The following is a 27,433-nucleotide window of genomic DNA, read 5'->3' on the forward strand; positions in this document are numbered from 1 at the left end:
TTTCCTAGTATTTATGGGAAGTTTTATATTCGCTTGTATTTATGATGTTCCAAAATAATATAATAGGACAGAATATAATAACTTAATTTTTCACAGAGGAAACGTCAGTTGTGGCTAATCGGATGAGACAGTATACACATGACAAATACAAACTCTACAAGATACAAGAGTAATGCCGCTATACACGTGCAGCAATAACAAAGCGTTCTTCTTACCGTTTCGGTAAAAAGCTGAGGGATGGGGCTGGAGAAATGCAACCACTCTCAAATTCATAGATATAACTATGGATGCAAGGACTGACCATCCATGATATCAAAATTATAGTTTTGAGGTGATATGGTTTTTGTTTACATTCATTTGTTTACAAACATTGGAGTGAAACAAGCTTATATTTTGGGTTCTGATTGGGTGCGACAGTTGAACTAAGCTCATTGGGTATTTATACGTTATATTCTTCAAGAATCAAATGGGCAAATGTCATTAATTCAGAAGTCCAAAAATGGATGAAGCAACTGCAGATTGCCCCTTTAAATACACTAAAAATGCGTACAGTCATCAGGGTGAAAACTCAAGTATTTATCTCGTAAAACCAAGGCAGACACTAGTGGGCTATCGGCATCAGCAGCCTGTGGCTTTTTAATAGACATGTATTTATTGTGACTTTTGCCGGAAATAGCATGTCCGGAACTAGCAAGTCCGACTTGCTGCGAACTGGTTGAACGCTGTTTCAATCGCTGATTGGCGCTTTAATGTATAATTTATTTGCCACTCTTGCGTGCGCAGTTAGCCCAACCAGTCGGCAGATCGCGCTATTATTATTTTTACGTCGTTTGGGCTAGTGTGCGGTCAGCAACATGATTGACAGTTTCAATATCCTACAGCTGCAAAAAGGATGCTGCATTTTGATTGTTGAAAATATCATTTATTTCAGTATGTGGATTTGAACATCTCTCATTGGTGTACTCAGAAAACAGGAAATCCATTGCGAATTCCTATCGATTTTAGTGCAACCATTAATATAATTATTTAACCACTGGTGGGTTAGGACTGTATCATAGTCCTTTATGGTAGCCCTTATAAGTAGTCCAACAACGCCTCCTAGCGGTAACTTCTCGAACAGTAAATGTGATAAACGAGGAGGATTTTGTCAGTAAAAATTGTCGCAAGGCTGGGTTGTCTGGAGCGTTGGTGGGATTATTCTTGATTTAGAGAGATATAACAAAAACAACGCTAATGATATTGTCAGTAAACAAAAAAACTATTAAATTAATTGACGGTTTCATTGTTGCCTTCAAATTTTCTGCGCTGTATGTTAGTCAATGGTCTCCACCTTGGCTACAGTAGATGCCCAGTGGAACCACTTTTAATCTGAATATTTGCGCTTCAAGACCGTGTTGGTATGTCACGATTCCACATCCTTTTCCTCTTCACGCTGACCTTTATTAGAGAGCTGCTGGGACACGATGAAGGTAAGATTTAGATATACTGCACTTTGACTTAGATTATTAATATGTTTCTTTACTCACAGTTTAAACTTTACATTAGCCTTGATGTACAACATGTATGCACATGTTATTCTATACCTGATGTTGCATAATCAGTTATGATTTGGACACTCTCAAACAATACTTTTGTAAACTACTATAAAATCATTAATGTCAGGACAGAGAAAAATGTTTTCCTTGTCAGTCTCATCTATGGTCCATGATACAGTCCATGCAATGGGGAGTGAGGACATACCTCCATCACCACAGTTATAGGGCAGTAAATAGAATGCAGCTGTAGTGGCATCTTTAGAGGGAACTGACAGAATACAAAGAGAGCATGAGGTATTTCCTGAAAAGAAACTCATCCACTCTTGTAACATTCTTTTTCAGTTAAGAAGGAGAGAGCAAAGAAGCCCAAATATGCCATCTATGCATTTTGTCATGAATATATACGTTTTGTAGGTGAATAGAAGTCCTCACTATAGTTACCTGTGTTTGTTATCTGATGTTGGGTATGTCACCCCCTTTCAGACCCCTGTAATTACAACTCCAATCACAGACAAATGACTGAGTGTGCATGGACCAGCTGTGTCAAGGCCCTAATTTAACCCCTACAAGACAGTGATTTGAGTCACCTCAGATCCACCCAAACTCATACCTACTGCCAGTTGATAACAAAGCGAAAATCTAGTCGGCTAATGGATTGATTCTGGCTATGTCTCACCATTGCTATTATCACACATTCTCGTCATTTACCACTTCTCCAACTGAAATACAACGGTTGCTAATTGGGAATGGCCTTTCTAAACCTCAGCATGAGAATATATCAATTGAAGTACAGTTGGACTGCAGTGAATAGTGGGCTTGTGAAATCCACCCCCTCCAATATGACTCATTTCTCCTAGCTGGATCTTCTCCCTGCAGTGGTCATTGCATGTCTTCCTGGTAAAGTAACCGTCTCACTGGGAGCTGTTGGACGTGTGCCAGGCTGGTCTCACTGTGATGCACGTTGTGTCAGAGTCTGCCTTTTTACAACCTCACCGTCATCAGGCGGCCACAGCAGCAGCCTGCATTAGTGCTTTAATGGAAAATAGGCTGTTAGGGTGAAGAAGTGTTTGACTACTAATGTCTACCATGATGAGACATGTTGCAAAGGATTTCAATCACTGCAGAATGATTGTTGATTGGAGAATGGTTGGAGCATGTTTAACTATAAAGTTGATGTTTAAATGTTATTGTACAACTGCTGCTGAAATGTAAACTATCTTGAATACCGAAGAGTCTGTTTATAGACAGTAAATTAAAGATTATCCTCACTTGGATTTGCTAACATGAGAGAGACTCGAGTGATAGAAATCTACTGGCATGTTTTTATGTTATTCAGAGTCAGACTAGAAACAAGGCATTTGATGAAAATTGTTGTAACATTCATCATTGTAACTTCTTCCAGTGGAAGTTTAGCAGTTTATTGCAAGTGCCCAAATTACTAACATTAGAAACTTTATTGAGATGTGTCACCATGAATTGAATTTTCATTGGTCTAAATTAAAAATAATGACTCATTATCTACCCCTGTAGGCTGGGCAAGCTATTCTAATATCTGAACCAATTTGTTGTTTCAAATACTCAGGGATAATACTCAGCTCAAAAAAAACTCAAATCTGGCAGCCCTCTTTCTAAACAGTAGAGTCTCTTATAAATATCCTTCAAGGGATTATGTTCGTGAAATAGGCTAGACCACAAGTGAGGGGAAAGAATGAGGGTGTTAAGGGAGACCTACTGTATGGAAAGTTAGATTCAGCTCCGAGGTTTAAAGATACAGTGTAGCGCTAAGTAGGCAAAAAGAGATGTTAACAGCTTTAGACCCAGTACTAACTAGTAATTACATTCAAAATGGAGTAGGGGACTTCTGCTTGCCAGCTTCATGTCATGATTTCAGTGCACATTCAGCAATGTGTGCCCAGTTAAGTCATTTCCCTACACTCTTTACTATTACCTTTTACTTCCATGTGATGCTAAAACACTTTTACGTTGCGATAAATGAAACGTCAGCCAACTAGAAAGTCAGTCTTTTGTCAGAGACATACTGGTTTGACTGGACTTCGGTTTTGGATCCAAACCCCTGGAGAGGTTTTTTCCCTTATTGGAAATCCAGGTGTTAAATAGGAAGCTGGCTCAGGAAGGGACCAGAAACCAGGTTGTGCGGAACTGAGACTTTGTGGAAAAACCATTAGCATGCCAAAATACTTTCTCTGCGTGACCTATATTCCACTCTTCATGTTCTACGTCAAAATCATTTGATATTCATCACAAATAAGCATAATAAATACAAAAGTAGGTTTATGAGTGGGAAAGAACAGTACATATCGTCCATCAAATCAAATTTATTTATATAGCCCTTACATCAGCTGATATCTCAAAGTGCTGTACAGAAACCCAGGCTAAAACCCCAAACAGCAAGGAGTGCAGGTGTAGAAGCACGGTGGCTAGGAAAAACTCCCTAGAAAGGCCAAAACCTAAGAAGAAACCTAGAGAGGAACCAGGCTATGACGGGTGGCCTGTCCTCTTCTGGCTGTGCCGGGTAGAGATTATAACAGAACATGGCCAAGATGTTCAAATGTTCATAAATGACCAGCATGGTCAAATAATAATAATCACAGTAGTTGTCGAGGGTGCAACAGGTCAGCACCTCAGGAGTAAATGTCAGTTGGCTTTTCATAGCCGATCATTGAGAGTATCTCTACCGCTCCTGCTGTCTCTAGAGAGTTGAAAACAGCAGGTCTGGGACAGGTAGCACGTCCGGCGAACAGGTCAGGGTTCCATAGCCGCAGGCAGAACAGTTGAAACTTGAGCAGCAGCACGGCCAGGTGGACTGGGGACAGCAAGGAGTCATCAGGCCAGGTAGTCCTGGAGCATGGTCCTCGGGCTCAGGTCCTCCAAGAGAGAGAAAGAGAGAATTAGAAAGAGCATACTTAAATTCACACAGGACACCGGATAAGACAGGAGAAATACTCTAGATATAACAGACTGACCCTAGCCCCCCACACATAAACTACTGCAGCATAAATACTGGAGGCTGAGACAGGAGGGGTCAGGAGACACTGTGGCCCCATCTGATGATACCCCCGGACAGGGCCAAACAGGCAGGATATAACCCCACACACTTTGCCAAAGCACAGCCCCCACACCACTAGAAGGATATCTTCAACCAACTTACCATCCTGAGACAAGGCCGAGTATAGCCATAAGTATAGTCCATAACTACATTAGTGGCTAACAAATGGTTTTATTTTGTTGTATGCCTTGTTGCTATGACTGATCAAAGCTAATAAGTCTGTCATTGGTTTCAGGCTCTGAAACCACACTGCACAGCAGCTACAATGAGGTTGTTCCAGAGGAGGAGTACTACACTCCCCGACTGGACTACAGGAGTAAGTTAGGAGAACCACACAGTCACAACACTAACATTAGGAATAAGCTTGTCATAATGTAAGTGGACACTTACACTGAATTGGAAATCTATGTACCCCACATCACTGTTTTGAAATCAGTATCACTTGATGTCAATTGGGTCTGTAGCACACTGGTCTTGGCGCTGTGTTCCAGTGTGTGATTAAACAGTGTTGTTTCGATGCAGATCCAAGATGGTGTCACTTTTTGAGCTTGGCCAATGGGGATGTGACCTGCCACTCCCCCCGTGGAGGGAACTACCGCAGCACCCTGGGCACCCTCTGCGAGATGACCTGTGACCGCGGCTACAAGCTGCTGGGCAGAACCTCTGTGCAGTGCATGCCCAACCGCCGTTGGTCTGGGACCAGTCACTGCCGCCGTAAGTACAGACAGATACATGTTATCTATTGTTAATGAAAAAGGACCTAAGTTTTCTTTAGAAAAACCTCCATAGGAGTAATTTGTATCTCTTTTTGACTATGGTGTGTTGACTCCACAGAGGTTCGTTGCAACGCGCTGCACCTGATCTGGCACGGCACGTACCACTGCACCCAGGGATACATGGTGGACTCCAGGTGTGATTACATCTGTGAGCCGGGGTACCGGATCGAGGGGGACCACTCTCGCACCTGTCTGGTTGGGGGGTCCTGGAGTGGGGCAGAGCCCATCTGTGAAGGTACAGCCTACACAGTGCCTCCAGAAAGTATTCACACCCCTTGACTTATTCCATATTTTGTTGTGTTGCAGCCTGAATTCAAAATAGATTATCTATTTTTTTCTCACCAATATACACACAGTACCTCATAATGACAGAGTGAAAACACATCTTTAGAAATGTTTGAAAATCTATTGAAAATAAAATACAGAAATATCTAATTTACATAAGCATTCACACCCGAGTCAATACATGTTAGAATCAGCTTTGGCAGCGATTACAGCTGTGAGTCTTTCTGGCTAAGTCTCTAAGAGCTTTGCACACCTGGATTGTACAATATTATTTTCAAAATTCTTCAAGCTCTGTCAAATTGGTTGTGGATCATTGCTAGACAACCATTTAAGTCTTTCCATATATTTTCAAGCATATTAAAGTCAAAACTGTAACTCGGCAGCATTCACTGTCTTCTTGGTAAGTAACACTAGTGTAGATTTGGCCTTGGTGTTTTAGGTTATTGTCCTGATGAAAGGTGAATTCATCTCCCAGTGTTTGTTGGAAAGCAGACTGAACCAGGTTTTCCTCTTGGATTTTGCCTTTGCTTAGCTCTATTCCATTTCTTTTTTATCCTGAAAAACTCCCCAGTGCTTAATGATTGCAAGCATATGTTTGTTTGTTTCTTTCATAGGCCTGGGCAGCTCCCCATGGGCATGTCTCCCACAACACAAACACAACACAGATAGATACTCATCTAGTGCCTCTCTTTCCACATGTTTCATTTCCTTCTTTTGTCTTTGACTCAAGACCAAGACATATTTCTAAACTTCAAAGTTCCCTTCCCTCAAGAGGAATTGATTCAGTTGAACAAGACCAACAGATGTTAACATTTAACAAAAAAAAGTATGTATTATTGTTCTTCACTAGTTTACCAAACTGATGTTGTTTCAGATCATGATCCTCCCAAAATAAAGTGTCCCCTGTCCCGGGTGAAGGTCACAGAGCCTGGGAAACTAACCACCAGAGTGTCCTGGGACCCGCCGGTTGCCACGGATACTGCTGATAAAACATTAGAGTATGTCAGTCCTTTTTTACTGCATTTTCCCCTCTCCTCTTCTTCCCCTTTGCTTTATCTGGAGGTGAAACGTGTGTTTTTTTGTGTCTGTTTGCAGTGTAACGCTGATAGGCCAGCGGCCAGATAGCAACTTTAAAGAGGGGATAAACATTATCCGGTACACAGCACACGACCAAGCCAGGAACAGGGCTGCTTGCAAGTTCATTGTTCGGGTTGAGGGTAAGACATTACTGTCAATGTCAGACACAATGACCTGACATTGGACAAGAGCAAAACCCATACTTACAGGACAAACACATTATACAAACAAACATTCAACGTTCAACTGATACATTTCACCACGCAACTAAGTACTGGATTTTTCTTTTTACAGAGTATAAATCTAATTCCTTCAGTGACAAACAACAACCATATTTCCCTTATGGAGAATTTCTATAAACCCTTTATAGACATCCAAGAGTCATCATATCAGTACTGTTAGTGTGTACTGTTCGAAGATGGCTGCTTTGGGCCCGTATTCACCTAGCATCTCAGAGTAGGAGTGCTGATCTAGGATCAGGTCCCCCCTGTTCATATGATCTTATTTATTATTATCTAAACAACATAACTGAACATAGATCAGCAATTGGTTTGTGAATACAGGCTTTGCTCTCGCTCTCCCCAGTCAGGAGGTGTCCAGTCCTCAAGACCCCTCTCCATGGTTACCTCACCTGTGACTCTGACGGGAACAACTACGGGGCGGTGTGCGAGTACCACTGTGACGGGGGCCACGAGAGGCGGGGGACCTCCCGCCGAGTCTGCCAGTTCGACCGCAGCTGGACTGAGGCCCCCGCCGAGTGTGTCAGTTAGTATTGAGAGCCAATGACAGAGAATGACCTTCTGAAAGACCTGGTTTGTTGTGTTCGCAATTTAACTCATACATGTAAAGTGATTACACCAACAATACACTGTTTTTTTATTGTGTGCGCGCACATGTAGCAATGGAGTTTAAAACAGATGTGAACACAGCATCTGCCCTCCTGGACCAGTTCTATGACAAGAGGAGGCTTCTGATCGTGTCGGCACCTAACGTAGCCCATGGAGACTACAAGCTCCAGAACCTTATGGTGCAGGTGAGTCAAGAGACTGTATTCAACAGCGCCAGAACCGTAATGTGTCATTAGTAAATGGACCGACTGATCTATATTGAGTAGTTATTTAGGAGGCAAGGTGATCTATAGATCTGTTGGTCTCGACTCACCTTTAAAGTCGTTTGCAATGTCATACGCGCCCAGAATGACAGCTGGATGGTTAGGGAATTATCTGCTAGTCAGGGAAATGTTGCATTCAACTTACTTTTACTTAGGAACGAAGGACTATGTGGAAGGTAAGGCTTCCACAAGAGAGCGCCACTGCTAGCTACTACGGGATTTAATACAAATGAAATATAAGCAGCTTGTTTTTATGATTGTGACCATGCTTGGGGTGTTTTCCTGCCTAGAAGGCAGATTGTGGTCTGGACCTACGACAAGTGACGGTGATTGAGCTGCTAGGTTCCCCCCCTCGAGAAGTGGGCCGCATCAAGGGACGTCACCTGGACACTGAGGTCATCGAGGGTCTGAGGTAAGGGGATCTCGCATAATCATGTTGGCTGCACTCCATCTTCAAGTACACCATCACTGACTTGACACTAAATGGTTCTGGTGCTGTATGTTGTACAGGCAGGCTTTCAGGATCTCCAGATCCTACTTCAACATGGTGCTGTTGGACAAGGATGGTTTGGACCACGAGAGATTCATCACTCCCACCACATCCGATGAGCTCTTCTCATACATCGACGATAACCTGTTGGATGAAGAAGAACGACGTCGGCTGGAGTTGCACAGAGACTACTGTGACTAAGACAGTGGTTTGGGGAGGTCAGACACTTGTGTAGATAGCGCAGAGGAAAAAGCTTTGCTATGTAGAGATACAATCATGTACACCGGGGTGGCCCAGAATAGAGAGAGAAACAAGGAAACACGCAGGTAACAGCTCTGTTAGTGAAATGTTTCCACTGGCTGATAGATAATGATCTGATAGATTTAGAGATAGCCTGTTTTTACACGTCTAAAAGTATAGAAACGTATGTACGCATCTTTTTTTACTTCACTACCCATACTGCACTGTAACAAACGTGGATGATTACAGGTTTAGGCATTTCACATATTTATTAGGTGAATGAATAAAATATTTGATACAGCCATAGCAGGGGAGGCTGCTGAGGGGAGGACGGCTCATAATAACAGATGAAACGGAGAGTGGAATGGCATTAAACCATGCGTTTGATACCATTCCACTTATTCCGCTCCAGTCATTACCACGATCCTGTCCTCCCCAATTAAGGTGCCACCAACCTCCTGTGAGCCATAGTAAAAGCAAACTTGACTCAAGTTACAGTATGAAAGATAATGACATTTACTTTCAAGACTATAAATAAGAGGATAGAGGTTGAGAAATAAAGTTGGTCATTTTTAGTGCAACTGATCATATTTACATACATATTTCAATGTACCACATGCTTGACATCCCTATCACAGGTACAGTATTTTCATTTGATTGCCATGAAGCACCACACAAGATGTGATATGGACCAAAAATTGACACAATTTTTCAGTGCCTTCGAGTGCAACAGAGATTCAGCCTGAAACTGAAAACCCCCATGAAGCACCCTAGTTAATAATGAATGGTTTGCTGATCATGGATGGAATTTAGCTTGAAGAAATATGTGAAAAAAATGTCAATTAAACATGAGTTGTTGAATTTGATCAACTCTTTGGTTAGTGCTGTTTATGATTTTAAAAAGCATTTGCATGATTAAACACACAACCTGCATTCAAACATATGAAATGATACCTCTGCTAGCAAATACCTGAAGACCTCAGATGAATTTACTATATATGCTTTCAAAAGCACTTATTTTGGTGCTTGCGGTTAGACACAGCTGTGATAGTCTTTTGGTTACAGATAATAATGGTGATAAAAAGTTGAGGGATTGCCCTTTGTCAATTGCTCTTCTCCCAGGTTATGAGGTGGAGTCCTCACTTGCTCTTGTTCTTGCCCATAGAGGAGCGTAATGGAAGAGAGCCCTCTGCCCACGAGTCAGGGTATTGCATCATCTTCTGCCACAGAGACACCTCCTCCCCTGTTGAGTCCGCCTCCACTTCCTCCTTGCCAACCTTCAGTGTGGCTGAAAAGTAGGGCAACAGAAATGCAGTGAACTAAAGTAGGTCTGACCTGTCCACACAGTACAGGAGCCCTAAGCATAGTGTGAGATTTGGGATTTCACTGTTTTTGAAGCGATTTTAACAATGGGCCGACTGCCTATCACCAGAGGAGTTGTGCCAGTAACCTGCTGAATCAAATCCCCGAGCTGACAAGGTAAAAATCTGTCGTTCTGCCCCTGAGCAAGGCAGTTAACCCACTGTTTCCCGGGCGCTGATAACGTGGATGTCAATTAAGGCAGCCCCCCGCACCTCTCTGATTCAGAGGGGTTGGGTAAATGCAGAAACACATTTCAGTTGAATGCATTCAGTTGTACAATTGACTAAGTATCCCCCTTTCCCTTTTAGATGTTTGACCTCTGAGGTAGCTTTTCTTTACTACCAACTTTAACATCGGCAAAATAGATGACCTGCAACGGAATGATAAATGTTGAATCAAACATTTAAAAACGGAAGAGGAATACTGCCGATGGATACTTCCCTACCATAACACTTCCCCTCCATAAATCAATAAGGTGTTGTGTCATTACCTGTGCCTGTGCTGAGTCGAACACCACCCAGGAAGTCATTACTGGAGATGGCCTCCCGGTCCCACACGGTCAGCTCCAGACACGTCTTACTCAGCTGGTCCAGGGTCAGGTCTTTGTACACAAATGTGTGGTCGTAGTGAGGGTTCAGAGTCTTCTTCACCACCAGAGTCTTCCTCTTAGTGGACTTGGACTTCGATGGCAACAAGTATCTAGGGTTAAAGCATAATGAGTGAAAACTATTACATTTTGATGAAGGCTAGGTGGCTGAACAATGTTTTTAATTCTAGTAATCAATAAAGTGTGTATTCTTATTCAAATGAGTGGGAGTTGCACCATCCCCTGAGTGAGAATGATGAAACAGAAGAAATTCATCATCTCCGAGTGAATGTGAAATCATGCCAAAAGCTAACCCTTTCACAAAGGAATCCGACGTGTCCCCTGCTTTCATTGCCGTCAGGTTCTTGGCCTCTTTGATCAAGACGTGCAATTCCCCTCCCTCCTCCGTCTTTGACTTGTTGCCTAGAGAAAGAGTCTTGCCTAGGGGGGATAATGGTGTCAGACAGCCACTGGTAAGGATTTGAAACACAGACAGTGCCGACAGCTTTTCTGTTCCTCTGTTCTGTCGACACTGGCAGTCCTACCTTTAGTCTTCTCGGTGGGTGGTTTCTTAGTCGAGATGTACTTCAGGGAAATCACCAGTTCTCCTTTGTACTGAGAGAAGGCAGAGGACTGCAGTGGTGATGCCTATGAAGAGAAGAACAGCTGAGGTAAAACCACTAGACTACAGGTTAATAATGTATACTGTAGATTAGAAATACATTTAAATGATTGATGTGTAGGGCCTGGAGTTTGTTCCAACCATGAAACCTGATCAGGAACAACTCTGAGCCCTAGTGATGATGGCGACTACTCAGGCTTACTTTTCCCATGAGCACCACACACTCCTCGTGTTGGCCATCGAGGTCCCTGCAGTCCAGAGGCACCTCTACCTCTCCCAGGAAGGCATTACGGCCCAAGCGGTCATGGTGCCAGACAGAGAGCTGGAGGGAACGAGTGAGCACCTGGGAGCGACTGATGGAGAACTGGAGGAGAAGAAGGGAAAAAGTGTGAGGGAGTGGCAGGACAATGTCAACATCAAACCCTTCCCTCACTGATCGACATCTTTAGAGTTTCTCCTTCCACCCTCTCTGGCCTTCACATCCGAGTTCCCTGTTCTGTATACTCAGTGAATTAAAAAAGGGCAGAAACAAAATCAATATTTGTTTGCCGTTTACTAAAAGCAATAAACTCTTTATCTTGAATGTCAACATCAATCTTACTGCCTAGTGAAAGTGGAGGAATTATCGACTTAATGACCAGCCATTGAGCCAGACAAGTAATAAGGGATTTGTCCACAGCCCAGGTTCATCAGTGTCCATCTAATTCGACTGCAGTTCCAGAGAGTCCATCACCTTTAGGGTCTCATTGTAGGTGGGGTCCACTGTGTTTCGTTTGATGCTGGTTTTCTTTTTACCCGTGCGAGACTTGTCAGGGAGAAGATAGCACTTGACATACCTGCAAGACAAAACATGAGAATAATATTTTTCAACAAGTTAAAGCCCCCATACAATCTTGGTAATTGTGTTTTTTAAATCATCACTGCATGTCAAATCACTGTGTGCACGTTTATTTAATGAAAATAACTCCAAGATATATGTTTTATCATTTATTTCCCTGAGCCTCCTTCGGCCCTTGCAATTCTCACTCTGATCATGTGAACGTGAGGAAACAAATTTGAATACATTTACATGCAAAGCCCTGATTGGCTGATATGATGTCTAGAGCCCACCCCCTTACCCAGATGAACAGCCATTGGTCTATTATAATCAATCACATTGTGATGTCATGATATGGGCCAAAAGTTTCATCCTACCTGAAAATGCTGAAATTCCAGACATTATTTTCAAATAGCTCTTACACAAAAAGGGCACTATCATCATTTTCAAAATGTCTGTGTTATTTTCGCCCTCACAGTGTATCATCAAAACAACTGTAAAGTCACGTTATGTGCACTGCCCCTTTAAGGAGTTCAAATTAATATTAATAGTCCTGCAATTAGGGCTGGTATCATCATAGCCCTACCTGCAATACCGATAAACTATTTTGACTACAAAAAATGTGTGCCTACATTTCCAGAATACAAATTTAAAATTGTATTCTGTTGAAATAAATGTAAAACCTTCCCTTTGGAACTCTGATAAATGACCTCTGGGTACATCAAAAATGTTGTAAACAGGACAGGGTCTTATCTAAGATGATCTACGTTATGTCATACAGTAATAGCACTGAAGTGTGTGTTTAGAGTAAACAACAGGATTACTGGGAATCATTTTCTACAGCGCTGCTCATCTACTGTCATCATGAAAAGAAGACAGGAAACCCATGGAAGGATGTTTGTCTCACTTTAAGGAGTGGGGGTGTACTCTCACTGTTGGCAATGACATGATATAATGCATCCGAATATTGTAAAACAGCTTAGTTGAAATACAATTCCAGATAGGCGTCAACCATTACTTTTATCCATCCTGTGTTTTCAGATGAGGGGGATATGAAGGAGAGGAAACAAAAGGAAGAAGCGTCTTTACACTATTGAGATGCACCCATCAATTCCTACTGAGACAACTATTAGACCCTAGTCCTGAGAGGACACTCACGGGTTGGAACGCTGGCGTGTGGCGTCCCCATGGGCCAGCGAGTGGCACTCCTTGACAAGGACGGCCAGGCTATGGGTGGTGTCATCGTAGCTGAGAGAGAACACGATGTCCCCACTCACCTCCACGCAGTCATAATCTCCTGCCTCACTGTAAATACTCATCAGACTCCCCAGTGTACTCTGTGGTGGACACATACACAATTCACCAAGTAGCTGTTAGTAGTTAGTTCAACTGCATTGATATTGGATACAATTCTACAACCTGGACGAGAAAGGTAAACGTAGCGTATCCAATCAAGAAACAAACTTGTTCCTGGAAAGGCGCACAAACGAGAACGAAACTGTGAAAATGAAAGTCAGGTCACAGTCAAATTTTCCTGCCCTGAAGCAATTTTGAGCTTGAGCCTTTGTTGCCATGGTAACTTAATTAGGCAGCAGCTCACACACGAACCAGGATATCCTGAATTGTCTCAAAAAAAGTTGTGTGGTTGACTTATCAATTCCGTTTCTAAAAATATCTTCAGGGACTAAAACTGGCATCACACACCCTAACTAGAACCTATGAAAATAAGATAAGTGAGAATCACATGGATTTACCTTGGAGCCGCGAAGATTTGAGGTACTTGAGCCCACTGTCTTTCTATGGATGCTCACCAAGTTATCAATGTCCTCATCATCCTCCTCGTCATCCTGCAATGACAACAAGCAAATTTGAACTCATGCAAAAGACAACGCAACTGCATTTCTCATCAATACTAAGAAGTATTTTATAGTATAGTGAACCAGTGTATTATGAGGAAGTGGGCTTCTGCTCACCGGCACATTGAGGCCAGGCACAGACTTGCTTCTGTCACCCATAGAGCCCTCCGATACTTCCTTACGCAGGTCCAGCACAGATGTGAATTCTGATTGAAACCCATGAAGACATTAAATGAGCATGCCTTCATTTACTCAAGCAGGCCTGAAGCCCTTAAAAAGAACATTATTTAATTATAGCTTGGGAATCAGAACTACTGAGACGACCGACACACAAGAGTCTCACCGGAGGGTTTCTGACCTTGTCTGACGCTCTTCTTGAACAGCCCGTCGTCTTCCAATAAGACAGACCCTGTGCAGGGACTTACACTACGACGATTCACTACGGAGGACTATGGAAAGAGACAGGGGTTACAGTCAGGTGTGACAGTATAATATGTATTGGCTGGAGACATGAGGATGACAGGGTTAGGGTCAATTCCATTTTTTACCAAGTGGACTTTTTATTTCCCAATTTGACTGTGCTGAAATGTAACTAATCCCAACACCTGATAGATGTGTATACTCACCGTGTCTAAGTTGGAGCTGTGGATACCTGTGCTTTCTACTTTGACTGGAATACTGGACACACTGGAACCTGCTGGACTGGACCGACCCGTGCTCTTCTTCCTGGATCATAAACGCCATTCATAATGAGGAGCCATCCCAATAGAAGTCTCGTTAGCATGTAGCGCTAATGCCATAGGCCTATTTTTTGGGATGTAGACTTACATTGGTAAGAAAGGAGTCCCAAGAGAGGTCTCCGTCTCTGTCCTGGCAGTGTTCAGGCTGGCTTTCTCTGCAGATTTAGTGTCACTGCGCTGGTGCTGTTGCTTCTTCTCAACTGCCACTGGTTCTTCTGAAACTTTGTCTGTCGGACTGTGAAAATGACAATGAGTGTCAAAGTTCTACTGAGTTGAAACTCCATCCACATATTAAAGTAACTGCGTCACACTCTAATGATCGTGAAGCCTGTGTTGTCCCCCCAGATATAAAGAGGACTCACTACTTGTTGGAGGCCGCTAGGTCAATCAGTCTGGGTCGGGGAACAGGAATGGTCGGCTGGCCGGGTTTCAACTCTGTACTCTTCAACAGTTGCTCTCCCATGGTCTCCCTCTTCCTCACTAAAACAGAACACAGAGCTTTAGCATGACAGACAACTGGTAGCATGCTGTCAGTGGCTTCATTCATTCAGACAGGGAACAAATTACTTTTGATGGCATTTGTAGGAAGTGCAATTCAAAAAGTACATGAACAAAAGCTATGCAGTAATGGAGCTTCCCACATATCAATATTGAAACTGAGTAGAGGAATTAGGACAAATTCCTATGCTGTCACAACATTGACATTTCATTCTGCACCAGAAGTGAGAGTTTTTAAGTTTCCAACTGAACAGAACAATGCCCACATCAGTTTCCTGGACTCACATGGGGACCTCTTTTTGAGGGAAGCTCTCACTATGTCGTGTCCAGGGGTGGTGGAGAAGCGGTTGACTCGCTGGTCATAAAACCAGTCTCCAGTGCACTTCTTTAGATCACTGGAGAAAGTCACACCACACGTTGTTACCACCACGTTAACACATCATGGATCAAATATATGGACCAAACACGAAGAGTAAAATGCTGACATTGCAAAAACTCTGCACTGTTGTCAAAATAGACAAAATGATACAAAATTCGACACCAGTTTAGAATGAAACAGATATGCATAGCGGATCCACATCATGTAAACCCGCTTAAATCCTTGTCCTCTCCTCGAGCGGCGTTCTACAGCGAGATGCTTTAAAACATATGATATCACGCTTTGCATATAGATACAGCAAACACAGGGATCCTGGTCATGCTAAAGGACAGGGTGGGGTAACATACAGTACAGAGAAATGGGACTCTTACGCCTCTTTGGCACACACACTGCACACCCAGGATCCATTGGGGCGCACTGCGCGGCAGTTGCGGCACACTTGGTGTTTACATGCCCTACATTGGCTGGAGCTGGCAGACAGTCGACCCAGTGGTTCCTGGCAGCGACCGCAGCTGCGCTCACTGTACCTCCCACTGCTGCGCTTGGCCCCCTTCCTCTTTATGTCCAGCAGCTCTGTCTTCAGCTTGCTGAAACACAGGGAAGGAAGACGTTGGTTAGACCCTCGCCTGTTGGTGTCTGTGTTGAAATCTTTGCCTAACTGGATGTTAAAAGTCTAAAAGTGACTTCCTCCTTCATCTGCACTAATGTGAAATACTGAGCCGATGAGGTGAAAGCTAAATTCCCACCAGCATCCACTGTATTGCTTTCACCTGTCCTGTTTTTTTTTCAGATCTGTGCAGAAAAGAGACAAGGTGAGGAGGAAGCCAATTTAGGACTATTGAGATGCAGCCGGGAAGGAGAGTTCTCACCGGACACGCTGTTCCTCGGCTTGCCTCAGCTCCTCGTCCCGCCGCAACACCTCCAGGATCAGCTCCCGCTCCGAGTCGGTCAGGAAGGCCATGTTGATCATGTCTGCAGCCTGTGGCATGGCACCTCCGTCCCAGACTAACCTCCTCAGGGATAGTCAGCCTAGACCAGACAGGCTCCTGCTAGCCAAAGAGCAGACCAGGGCTGAGTCCAGAAGGCATGAAATGGGAACATATGATTTTATCTCTATAAAAGTTGTCCTTTCTGCTTGAAAATGCTTTTCTCCTGCATTACCAAGCACTGTAGCTACCATTTAAAAATCACTCTCATGATGTCATACTAGATAGCGTAGAATTCTATATTATTCTACAGTATCTTAGTCACTTAACAATGTTTACATATCTGGTATTACTCATCTCATGTGTATATACTGTTTTCTATACTACAGTATCTCATTCACTTAATGCTTACATATCTTACATTACTCATCTCATATGTATATACTGTTCATTTCTATACTATTCTACGGTATCTTAGTCCGTTCCGCTCTGACATCGCTCGTCCATATGTACAGTTGAAGTCAGAAGTTTAAATGTATTTGGCTAAGGTAAACTCTGTTTTTCACAATTCCTGACATTTAATCCTTGTAAATTTTCCCTGTCTTAAGTCAGTTATGATCACCACTTTATTTGAAGAATGTTAAATGTCAGAATAATAGTAGAGAGAATTATTTATTTCAGCTTGTATTTCTTTCATCACATTCCCAGTGGGTCAGAAGTTTACATACACTCAATTAGTATTTGGTAGCATTGCCTTTAAATTGTTTAACTTGGGTCAAACATTTCAGGTAGCCTTCCACAAGCTTCCCACAATAAGTAGGGTGAATTTTTGCCCATTGCTCCTGACCGAGCTGGTGTAACTGAGTCAGGTTTGTAGGCCCCCTTGCTCGCACACGCTTTTTCAGTTCTGCCCACAAATTTTCCAGAGGATGAGGTCAGGGCTTTGTGATGGCCACTCTAATACCTTGACTTTGTTGTCCTTAAGCCATTTTGCCACAACTTTGGAAGTATGCTTGGGGTCATTGTCCGTTTGGAAGACCCATTTGCGACCAAGCTTTAACTTCCTGACTGATGTCTTGAGATGTTGCTTCAACATATTCACATATTATTCACATATCTCAAAAAAGTACGATCTTTGTCTCCATGTGCAGTTGCAAACCGTAGTCTGGCTTTTTTATGGCGGTTTGGGAGCAGTGGCTTCTTCCTTGCTGAGTGGCCTATCCGGTTATGTCGATATAGGACTCGTTTTACTGTGGATATAGATACTGTTGTACCTGTTTCCTCCAGAATCTTCACAAGGTCCTTTGCTGTTGTTCTGGGATTGATTTGCACTTTTGACACTTTTTTTATACTTGCGTACTATTGTTTGTACAGATGAACGTGGTACCTTCAGGCATTTGGAAATTGCTCCCAAGGATGAACCAGACTTGTGGAGGTCTACAATTTTTTTTCTGAGGTCTTGGCTGATTTCTTTAGATTTTCCCATGATGTGAAGCAAAGAGGCACTAAGTTTGAAGGTAGGCCTTGAAATACATCCACAGATACACCTCCAATTGACTCAAATGATGTCAATTAGCCTATCAGAAGCTTCTAAAGCCATGACACCATTTTCTGGAATATTCCAAGCTGTTTAAAGTATGTAAACTTTTGACGCACTGGAATTGTGATACAGTGAATTATAAGTGAAATGATCTGTCTGTAAACAATTGTTGGAAAAATTACTTGTGTCATGCACAAAGTAGATGTTCTAACCGACTTGCCAAAACTATAGTTTGTTAACAAGACATTTGTGGAGTGTTTGAAAACTGAGTTTTAATGACTCCAACCTAAGTGTATGTAAACTTCCGAATTCAACTGTATATAGTCTTACTTCATTCCTACTTAGATGTGTGTATTGGGTATATATTGTGTAATTTGTTATATATTACTGCACTTTCGGAGCTAGAGGCACAAGCATTTCGCTACACCCGCAATAACATCTGCTAATCACATGTATGTGACCAATAAAATGGGATTTGATCACAGCGAAAACCAGTGTAAGTCCCATCTAATACCAAACATCAGCAGCACTGAAGATGGAGTAAAACTGACAGAGGCCTCTTTATCCCCAGCTAAAGTCCATTTGATGGAGGAGCCACTTCCAGTACATAAGCCACGACCTCACATAAGGTGCAGGCTACTCAGACAGAGCACATCATGACAGTGGACCCCTGCAGGAGAGAGAGTGTGTTCAAACAGTGGAGGGCTTGCTGTGAGGGGAGAGGACGGAGACAGGTAGAGAACCCATGAGCGGAGAGCTTGCTGTGAGGGGAGAGGCCGGGGAACAGATAAACCCATGAGCGGAGAGCTTGCTGTGAGGGGAGAGGCCGGGGAACAGGTAAACCCATGAGCGGAGAGCTTGCTGTGAGGGGAGAGGCCGGGGAACAGGTAAACCCATGAGAGGAGAGCTTGCTGTGAGGGGAGAGGCCGGGGAACAGGTAAAGAGCCCATGAGATGAGGGCTTGCTGTGAGGGGAGAGGACGGAGACAGGTTGCGAGCAGGCATTTACCACAGCACTTTTTATTTGGTGTAATAAAAAATGTAAGCAAAAGCGTTGAACAGGGACTATGTGCTTCTTATCAGAGTGCTGCAGTTTGTGTGTGTGTGTTTTTTATTTGATTTATGTCACCTTTATTTAACAAGGTAGGCTAGTTGAGAACAAGATCTCATTTACAACTGCGACCTGGCCAAGATAGTTCAAAGCAGTGCGACAAACAACACAGTTACACATGGAATAAACAAACATACAGTCAATAACACAATAGAGAAAAAAAAGTATATACAGTGTGTGCAAATGAGGTAAGATAAGGGAGGTAAGGCAATAAAAAGGCCATAGTGGCGAAATAATTACAATTTAGCAATTAAACACTGGAGTGATAAATGTGCAGAAGATGAATGTGCAAGTAGAGATACTGGGGTGCAAAGGAGTGAAAATTAAATTAAAATAATAGTATGGGGATGAGGTAGTTGGATAGGCTGTTTACAGATGGGCTATGTACAGGTGCAGTGATCTGTGAGCTGCTCTGACAGCTGGTGCTTAAAGTTAGTGAATCGTGAGGGAGATATGGGTCTCCAGCTTCAGTGACTTTTGCAATTCGTTCCGGTCATTGGCAGCAGAGAACTGGAAGGAAAGGCGGCCAAAGGAGATGTTGGCTTTGGGGGTGACCAGTGAAATATACCTGCTGGAGCGCGTGCTACGGGTGGGTGGTGCTATGGTGACCAGTGAGCTGAGATAAGGTGGGGCTTTACCTAGCAAAGACTTATAGATGACCTGGAGCCAGTGGGTTTGGCGACGAATATGAAGCGAGAGCCAGCCAACGAGAGCATACAGGTCGCAGTGGTAGGTAGTTTATGGGGCTTTGGTGACAAAACGGATGGCACTGTGATAGACTGCATCCAATTTGCTGAGTAGAGTGTTGGGGGCTATTTTGTAAATGACATCGCCGAAGTCAAGGATCGGTAGGATAGTCAGTTTTACGAGGGTATGTTTGACAGCATGAGCGAAGGATACTTTGTTGAGAAATAGGAAGCTGAGTCTAGATTTAATTTTGGATTGGCGATGCTTAATGTGAGTCTGGAAGGAGAGTTTACAGTCTAAACTGGACACCTAGGTATTTGTAGTTGTCAACATATTCTAAGTCAGAACCGTCCAGAGTAGTGATGCTGGACGGGCGGGCAGGTGCGGGCAGCGATCGGTTGAAGAGCATGCATTTAGTTTTACTTGCAATTAAGAGCAGTTGGAGGCCACGGAAGGAGAGTTGTATGGCATTGAAGCTCATCTGGAGTTTAGTTAACACAGTGTCCAAAGAAGGGCCAGAAGTATACAGAATGGTGTCGTCTGCATGTACAGGTGGATCAGAGAATGACCAGCAGCAAGAGCGACATCATTGATGTATTCAGAGAAGAGTCAGCCCGAGAATTGAACCCTGTGGCACCCCCATAGAGAATGTCAGAGGTGAGGAAAACAGGCCCCCCGATTTGACACACTGAACTCTGTCTGAGAAGTAGTTGGTGAACCAGGTGAGGCAGTCATTTGAGAAACCAAGGCTGTTGAGTCTGCCGATAAGAATGTGGTGATTGACAGAGTCGGTCCAGGTCGATGAATACAGCTGCACAGTATTGTCTCTTATCGATGGCGGTTATGATATCGTTTAGGACCTTGAGTGTGGCTGAGGTGCACCCATGACCAGTTCGGAAACCAGATTGCATAGCGGAGAAGGTACGGTGGGATTCGAAATGGTCAGTGATCTGTTTGTTAACTTGGCTTTCGAAGACCTTAGAAAGGCAGGGTAGGATAGATATAGGTCTGTAGCAGTTTGGGTCTAGGGTGTCTCCCCCTTTGAAGAGGCGGATGACCGCGGCAGCTTTCCAATCTTTGGGGATCTCAGACGATACGAAAAACAGGCTAGTAATAGGGGTTGCAACAATTTCGGCTGATAATTGTAGAAGGAGAGGGTCCAGATTGTCTATTCCTGCTGATTTGTAGGGGTCCAGATTTTGCAGCTCTTTCAGAACATCAGCTATCTGGATTTGGGTGAAGGAGAAATGGGGGAGGCTTGGGAAAGTTGCTGTGGGGGGTGCAGGGCTGTTGACCAGGGTAGGGGTGGCCAGGTAGAAAGCATGGCCAGCTGTAGAAAAATGCTTTTTGAAATTCTCAATTATCGTGGATTTATCGGTGGTGACAGTGTTTCCTAGCCTCAGTGCAGTGGGCAGCTGGGAGGAGGTGCTCTTATTCTCCATGGACTTTACAGTGTCCCAGAACTTTTTTGAGTTTGTGCTACAGGATGCACATTTGTTTGAAAAAGCTAGCCTTAGCTTTCCTAACTGCCTGTGTATATTGGTTCCTAACTTCCCTGAAAAGTTGCATATCGCGGGGGCTATTTGATGCTAATGCCGTACGTCACAGGATGTTTTTGTGCTGGTCAAGGGCAATCAGGTCTGGAGTGAACCATGGGCTATATCTGTTCCTGGTTCAACATTTTTTGAATTGGGCATGCTTATTTAAGATGGTGAGGAAGGCACTTTTAAAGAATAACCAGACATCCTCTACTGATGGAATGAGGTCAATATCCTTCCAGGATACCTGGGCCAGGTCGTTTAGAAATGCCTGATCGCTGAAGTGTTTTAGGGAGCGTTTGACAGTGATGAGGGGTGGTCGTTTGACCGCAGACCCATTACAGAAGCAAGCAATGAGGCAGTGATCGCTGAGATCCTGGTTGAAGACAGCAGAGGTGTATTTGGAGGGCAGGTTGGTTAGGATGATATCTATGAGGGTGCCTGTGTTTACGGATTTGGGGTTATTCCTGGTAGGTTCATTGATAATTTGTGTGAGATTGAGGGTATCAAGTTTAGATTGTAGGATGGTCGGGGTGTTAAGCATGCCCCAGTGTAGGTCACCTAGCAGCATGAGCTCTGAAGATAGATGGGGGCAATCAATTCACATATGGTGTCCAGGGCACAGCTGGGGGCAGAAGGTGGTCTATAGCAAGCGGCAACGGTGAGAAACTTGTTTCTGGAAAGGTGGATTTTTAAAAGTAGAAGCTCAAATTGTTTGGGCACAGACCTGGATAGTAAGACAGAACTCTGCAGGCTAACTCCGCCCCCTTTGGCAGTTCTATCTTGTCGGAAAATGTTATAGTTAGGGACAAAAATTTCAGGGTTTTTGGTGGCCTTCCTAAGCCATTATTCAGACACAGCTAGGACATCCGGGTTGGCAGAGTGTGCTAAAGCAGTGAATAAAACAAACTTAGGGAGGAGGCTTCTAATGTTAACATGCATGAAACCAAGGTTTTTACGGTTACAGAAGTCAACAAATGAGAGGGCCTGGGGAATGGGAGTGGAGCTAGGCACTGCAGGGCCTGGATGAACCTCTACATCACCAGAGGAGGAGTAGGATAAGGGTACGGCTAAGGACTATAAGAACTGGTCGTCTAATATGTTCGGGACAGAGTAAAAAGAGCAGGTTTCTGGGCGCGGTAGAATAGCTTCAAAGCACAATGTACAGACAAAGGTATGGTAGGATATGAATACAGTTGAGGTAAACCTAGGCATTGAGTGACGATGAGAGAGGTATTGTCTCTAGAGACATCAATTAAACCAGGTGAGGTCACCGCATGTGTGGGAGGTGGGACAAAAGGGTTAGCTGAGGCATATTGAGCAGGGCTGGAGGCTCTACAGTGAAATAAGACAATAATCACTAACCAAAACAGCAATGGACAAGGCATATTGGCATTAGGGAGGCATGCATAGCCGAGTGATCATAGGTTCCAATGAGTAGCTGGACGGATTAGAGACACGGCGATTCAGACAGCTAGCGGGCCAGGGCTAGCAGAAGGGCCTTAGAGGGACGTCGCGATGGAAGAAGTCTGTTGTTGTAGCCCTCTCATGCGGTTACGTCGGCAGACCAGTCGTGATGGATCAGCAGGGGTCCGTGTAGTAAAAGGGTCCAGGCCAATTGGCAAAATAGGTATAGTAGCCCTCAGAAATTGACTGATGGACTACTTCAGCTTACAGTCCGGTATGCTCTAGTCAGCTAGCGGGTCACGGCTAAGAGGCTAGCAGATGTGCATTCAGGGGACTTCACGACGAAGGAGCCACTTGAAAAAAAAAACTCGGGCAGATTACGTCGGTAGTCCAGTCGTGATGGATTGGCTTCGGATCGGCAATAAAAGGGGTCCAGGCCAATTGGCAAAATAGGTATTGTAGGCCAATGAGTGGCTGATAGTCCTCTTCAGCTAGCCGGGAGATCGGCCTAGCATAGGCTAGCTCCAGGCTAATTGGTGCTTGCTTCGGGACAGGGGCGTTAGCCAGGAGAAGCCAATTGGATAGCTAGCTGCGATGATCCAGGTGAAGAGGTTCAGAGCATATTAGGTGAGGCAGGTTGCAGGAGAGTATGTTGAAGTTAAGAAAAATATATGCGAAGAAAAAAGATACATAAAGATATATACACGAGACACGACAAGACGAAGACAAAAGACGTCAGACTGCTATGACATCTTGGATATGTGTGTGTGTGTGTCTTGACTAATCAGATTCAAAGTAATCAAAGGTCAGGCTTGGCGCATGTCTACAGAAAGCAGAGCACTTTCCTTCCGTTTAGCAAACGGGAAAATAACTCACTCCTGACAGACAGACACAAGCAAACACTCTCTACAGTAAGAGCCTACACCTAAACATAAGCGATCTGATATGCTGCATCAGTCTGATCAGCTGGAGGCCTATGTGCCCGGTCCCATCTGGCCAGGGAAACAAAGCGGTATAGCCTAAGCCAATTTATTTCTGTTAAGAGAACATTTTAATATTCAAAACTTCTGTTGGCTAAGCTACCTAGACCTTTTTAATCCAAAAATGTCACTGGAATTAATCAAATAGTGATGACATGTGCATTAACGCAGTCTAGCCTGTGTAACTTTTTAATTATAGGCTTACACAGGGTTATAATTTGTAAAAAAATTGGGCACTGCCCATTCCCATCGCTGGGCCTACATGATGCAACCCTGCATATAGCAAGCACTGCCCTGTTAGTTCTATTGTCCAATCACAGCTGTCTCTGTGTCTCCCCTGTTAGTCTAGTTTTAAAATAGAATACATATGAACAAATACAAAGTTGCTACGGTTTGACATGGTTTTCAAATCAAATCAAATTTTATTGTTCCCATGCGCCGAATACAAGTGTAGACCTTAGAGTGAAATGCTTACTTACGAGCCCCTAACCAACAATGCAGTTTAAAAACATACGGATAAGAAGAAATAAAAGTAACAAGTAATTAAACAGCAGCAGTTCATCCTCCCTAGTTAAAACTATGTGACCCGATTAGAAAAACTCTCGTCATCATAGACCATATAAAACCGTTTTTTTGCAACTGATTAATCACTATTTGATACCCTACACAGAAATTGACTTTAAAGTCTGAAAGGCACTTTCTCATTGGCCAAGTCAACAGTATTTTTTGGTTGCCTGAAAAAAATGGGAAAATAGTTGTTTACACGCAGAACTTAAAACAACAGGCAGGACATTCCCACTAGATTGGCTGACAATGGTTGCTGATACATAACCCTACTTTACATGCTTGCTAGCACCCGCGAGGGCGAAGCTAGAACAGCTAGGTGAGTTACCGCTATATAGTGTATCTCAAATCAAACTTTATCACATGCACAGAATACAACAAGTGCAGACCTTACCGTGAAATTCTTACTTACAAGCCCTTAACCAACAGTGCAGTTCAAGAAAAAGTTAAGAAAATATGTACCAAATAAACTAAAGTGAAACATTATAAAAAGTAACAAGAAAGAGGCTATATAAAAGGGGATACCGGTACCGTGTCAATGTGCGGGGGTACAGGTTAGTCGAGGTCATTTGTACATGGAGGTAGGGATGAAGTTACTATATTACAATTTAGCAGATTAACACTGGAGTGATAACTGAGCAGATGATGATGGTGGACTAGGCGGTGTCAGAAGAAGGCCCCAAAAATTGTCAGATTGTTTTCTCTGATACCGCACAGCAACCGGTACTGGAGCGCCAAGTCAAGGACCAAAAGGCTCCTTAACAGCTTCTACCCCCAAAACATAAGACTGCTGAACAATTAATCAAACGGCCACAGGATTATTTGTTTTGTACGCTGCTGCTGCTGCTGCTATTTATCTATGCATAGTCACTTCACCCCTACCTCCATGTACAAATTACCTGACTAACCTGTACCCCCGCACATTGACCCGGTACCGGTTTTGACCCGGTACCGGTATCCGGAGTCTCTGACAATTTTTGGGGCCTTCTTCTGACACCACCTAGTACATCATCATCTGCTCATTTATCACTCCAGTGTTAATCTGCTAAATTGTAATTATTTGCTCCTATGGCCTATGTATTGCCTACCTCCTCATGCCTTTTGCACACACTGTATATAGACTTTCTTTTTTCTACTGTGTCATTGACTTGTTTATTGTGTTATTGGCTTGTTTATTGTTTACTGACACAAACATATATCAACATGTTTTACATAAAGGTAACGTTTTTAATTTCAGCATGGTAAAATAGGAAAGGACATGGGAAAATAGTCTCCAGCTAATCTTATTTTGACAGACACTGGCACACACATATACAGTATTGGGAATGATAAAGTAGGACTAATAGGATCCTTGTGTTTTTAAACCCCATAGGGAACCTCTCTGTCCGGGTGAAAGGTTGCTTGGAGGAATGGGAACAGGAAAGGAAAAAACAACACGAGCTCAGCATTATCGCAGGGTCCCACCCTCTAAGGACACAGAACGGCGGGTGGAAAGCACTGGTTAAACCATTTGTTTAATCCTGACATCAAGCCTGTCATCGGCCATGTTCCAGTCATGAGCTTCAAGCTCCAGTTGAGTCCAGCGCCTCAGAAGACGTTGAATAATGTTGAGAATGAGTTGAAGAAACAGGAAAAACACACTTGATTTCAATAATTTGCATTCAAAAGGTCACTAGCACAGGGTTGTTGTGCTATGCTATGTCACTCGTGGGGGAGGAAACTTCGTCATTGTTTGAACGCTTGAGGCTAATCGACTCACGCTTGAGTAGTGTACAATACCTGTAGGCAGCTCAGTTCAGAAGAAGGCTGTTAATGTCAAGGAAATTGTATGAATAGCAACGTTAGTAGGAATTATGTGGTTGTAGGAAAACCTCCACTAAAAGTGCTTTTCCGCGGCATTTTGTGTTTATAGGCTATACAAAATAATGATAATTCCAATTGAACAATCCATGAGAATAATATAGTATGTGCAATTTCCTGGACAGTTACTCAATATGGAATGGATAACAAAATCTGTCGTCACCTTATTGGGCAAATGGTTATTTGGCTCGGCTTGTAAATATATCTAAAAATAAAGTAGTGCTATAGGCTACAACAAAACAAAATGTAGCTTAAACAATCTAATGGATGGATTTAATGTTGGCAACACATCCAGTTTGGAAAAAAGCAGAGTTGTTTATCATCACACATGATCTGAAGACAACCCGACAGAAGAAATCCATCTGAATGAGTGAACGCACATATAGTTCATGTTAGATAAAAGGTATTTTAGCAACAGTCCAGATTGTTTAATTACCTTGAAGAAAAACGTAAACTTTACTCCGACTGTGATCCGAATCAACTCACCACTTTATTTCCACAATCCAGGAAGGGAGGACGTAAAAAAAAAAGAGAGAATAGAATAGGCGCGTTTTAGAGCAGACTGATAGCGGGCAAAACAAGTGGCATATAGTTTCTGCGCAATGTCGATGAATGGAGTATAGTAAAGAATTCCAAAGAGAGGTTTCCCGTATCGGGAAGACGTCTTCAGCAATTAACTGTTGTGCGTAAAATAACTTTCATTTCAACTGTAATTAAATATAACAGTTTGAATGCATGTTATAGATCAGAATGAATCACGACAAACTCAACGTACCTCTCTACCCTTTGCTGCAATGTGTCGTCTTGACTCCTTCCCAGTCTAACTCCCCGTCTCTCCTTCCTGCATTCTGAAACTTGACTTTCAGTGTTGGTGGTTAGAAATCTAAAATCCCGGAAGATATGGAACGGTTGTGACAGCGGTGGTGCGGCAGAGGTACAGAATTTTTCCGCAACAGGTGCATTTCCTCTGCTCTACTTCCCTAATTCTCTGAGAACGGCAGAAGCAGTGCCAATTCATTATTACCAATAGTTTCCACAAGTAAATAATCAAACCCCGTTCAAATAATTTTGTAAATAATGAATTATGTCGAGTAATATTAGATTATGGAAATAATGAGCAGCAAAAATGCATTTACATTTTTTTTTATTTAACCTTTATTTAACCAGGAAAAGCCCATTGAGACCCAGAGTCTCTTTTTCAAGGGAGACCTTGAAGGCAGCAACAATCAATACATTACATAATTAAAACATACAACAATACAATACAACAACATGATCCAGACTAAAAAAAACATTTACACTCCTCTGTAACAGAGTCTCCCATCAACATTTTAAGTTCATTCAGTGGCACTAACATATCTAGATGAAGCATGGATTGTA

At 43.1% G+C, this 27,433-nt stretch overlaps 2 protein-coding genes across 10 annotated transcripts; one reads left to right on the forward strand and one right to left on the reverse strand.

Annotated features, from left to right (window-relative positions):
* Positions 1-11: 11 nt before the first annotated feature.
* srpx2 (sushi-repeat containing protein X-linked 2) lies at positions 12-9,447 on the forward strand. Of its 2 annotated transcripts, none has more exons than XM_071410980.1 (10): positions 12-1,469; positions 4,838-4,918; positions 5,125-5,316; positions 5,437-5,613; positions 6,538-6,661; positions 6,759-6,880; positions 7,326-7,505; positions 7,640-7,773; positions 8,145-8,263; positions 8,362-9,447. In XM_071410980.1, exons 1-10 carry the CDS (start codon positions 1,400-1,402, stop codon positions 8,540-8,542), a joined length of 1,380 nt encoding a protein of 459 aa, XP_071267081.1. In that variant the 5' UTR covers positions 12-1,399; the 3' UTR covers positions 8,543-9,447. The 2 variants fall into 2 exon arrangements, with proteins under 2 accessions (XP_071267081.1, XP_071267080.1); XM_071410979.1 differs by having other exon boundaries at positions 86-1,469; positions 8,142-8,263.
* On the reverse strand, positions 8,832-27,047 carry LOC139581334 (synaptotagmin-like protein 4). 8 transcript variants are annotated; one of them, XM_071410975.1, is made up of 18 exons: positions 26,829-27,016; positions 26,490-26,541; positions 16,311-16,487; positions 15,813-16,028; positions 15,348-15,457; positions 14,927-15,044; positions 14,653-14,799; positions 14,451-14,550; positions 14,183-14,273; positions 13,942-14,030; positions 13,723-13,815; positions 13,127-13,305; positions 11,885-11,987; positions 11,354-11,515; positions 11,075-11,177; positions 10,844-10,970; positions 10,434-10,642; positions 8,832-9,869 (listed from the first exon to the last, which is right to left on the reverse strand). In XM_071410975.1, the coding sequence occupies exons 3-18, from the start codon at positions 16,427-16,429 to the stop codon at positions 9,721-9,723; spliced, it is 2,115 nt and encodes a 704-aa protein (XP_071267076.1). In that variant the 5' UTR covers positions 16,430-16,487; positions 26,490-26,541; positions 26,829-27,016; the 3' UTR covers positions 8,832-9,720. The 8 variants fall into 8 exon arrangements, with proteins under 8 accessions (XP_071267076.1, XP_071267078.1, XP_071267071.1 ...); XM_071410977.1 differs by lacking the exon at positions 26,490-26,541 and having other exon boundaries at positions 16,311-16,490; positions 26,829-27,047; XM_071410970.1 differs by lacking the exon at positions 26,490-26,541 and having other exon boundaries at positions 14,168-14,273; positions 26,829-27,017.
* Positions 27,048-27,433: the final 386 nt, after the last annotated feature.

The sequence above is a fragment of the Salvelinus alpinus genome, chromosome 7, assembly GCF_045679555.1.
Source record: "Salvelinus alpinus chromosome 7, SLU_Salpinus.1, whole genome shotgun sequence".
Classification (NCBI taxonomy): domain Eukaryota; kingdom Metazoa; phylum Chordata; class Actinopteri; order Salmoniformes; family Salmonidae; genus Salvelinus; species Salvelinus alpinus.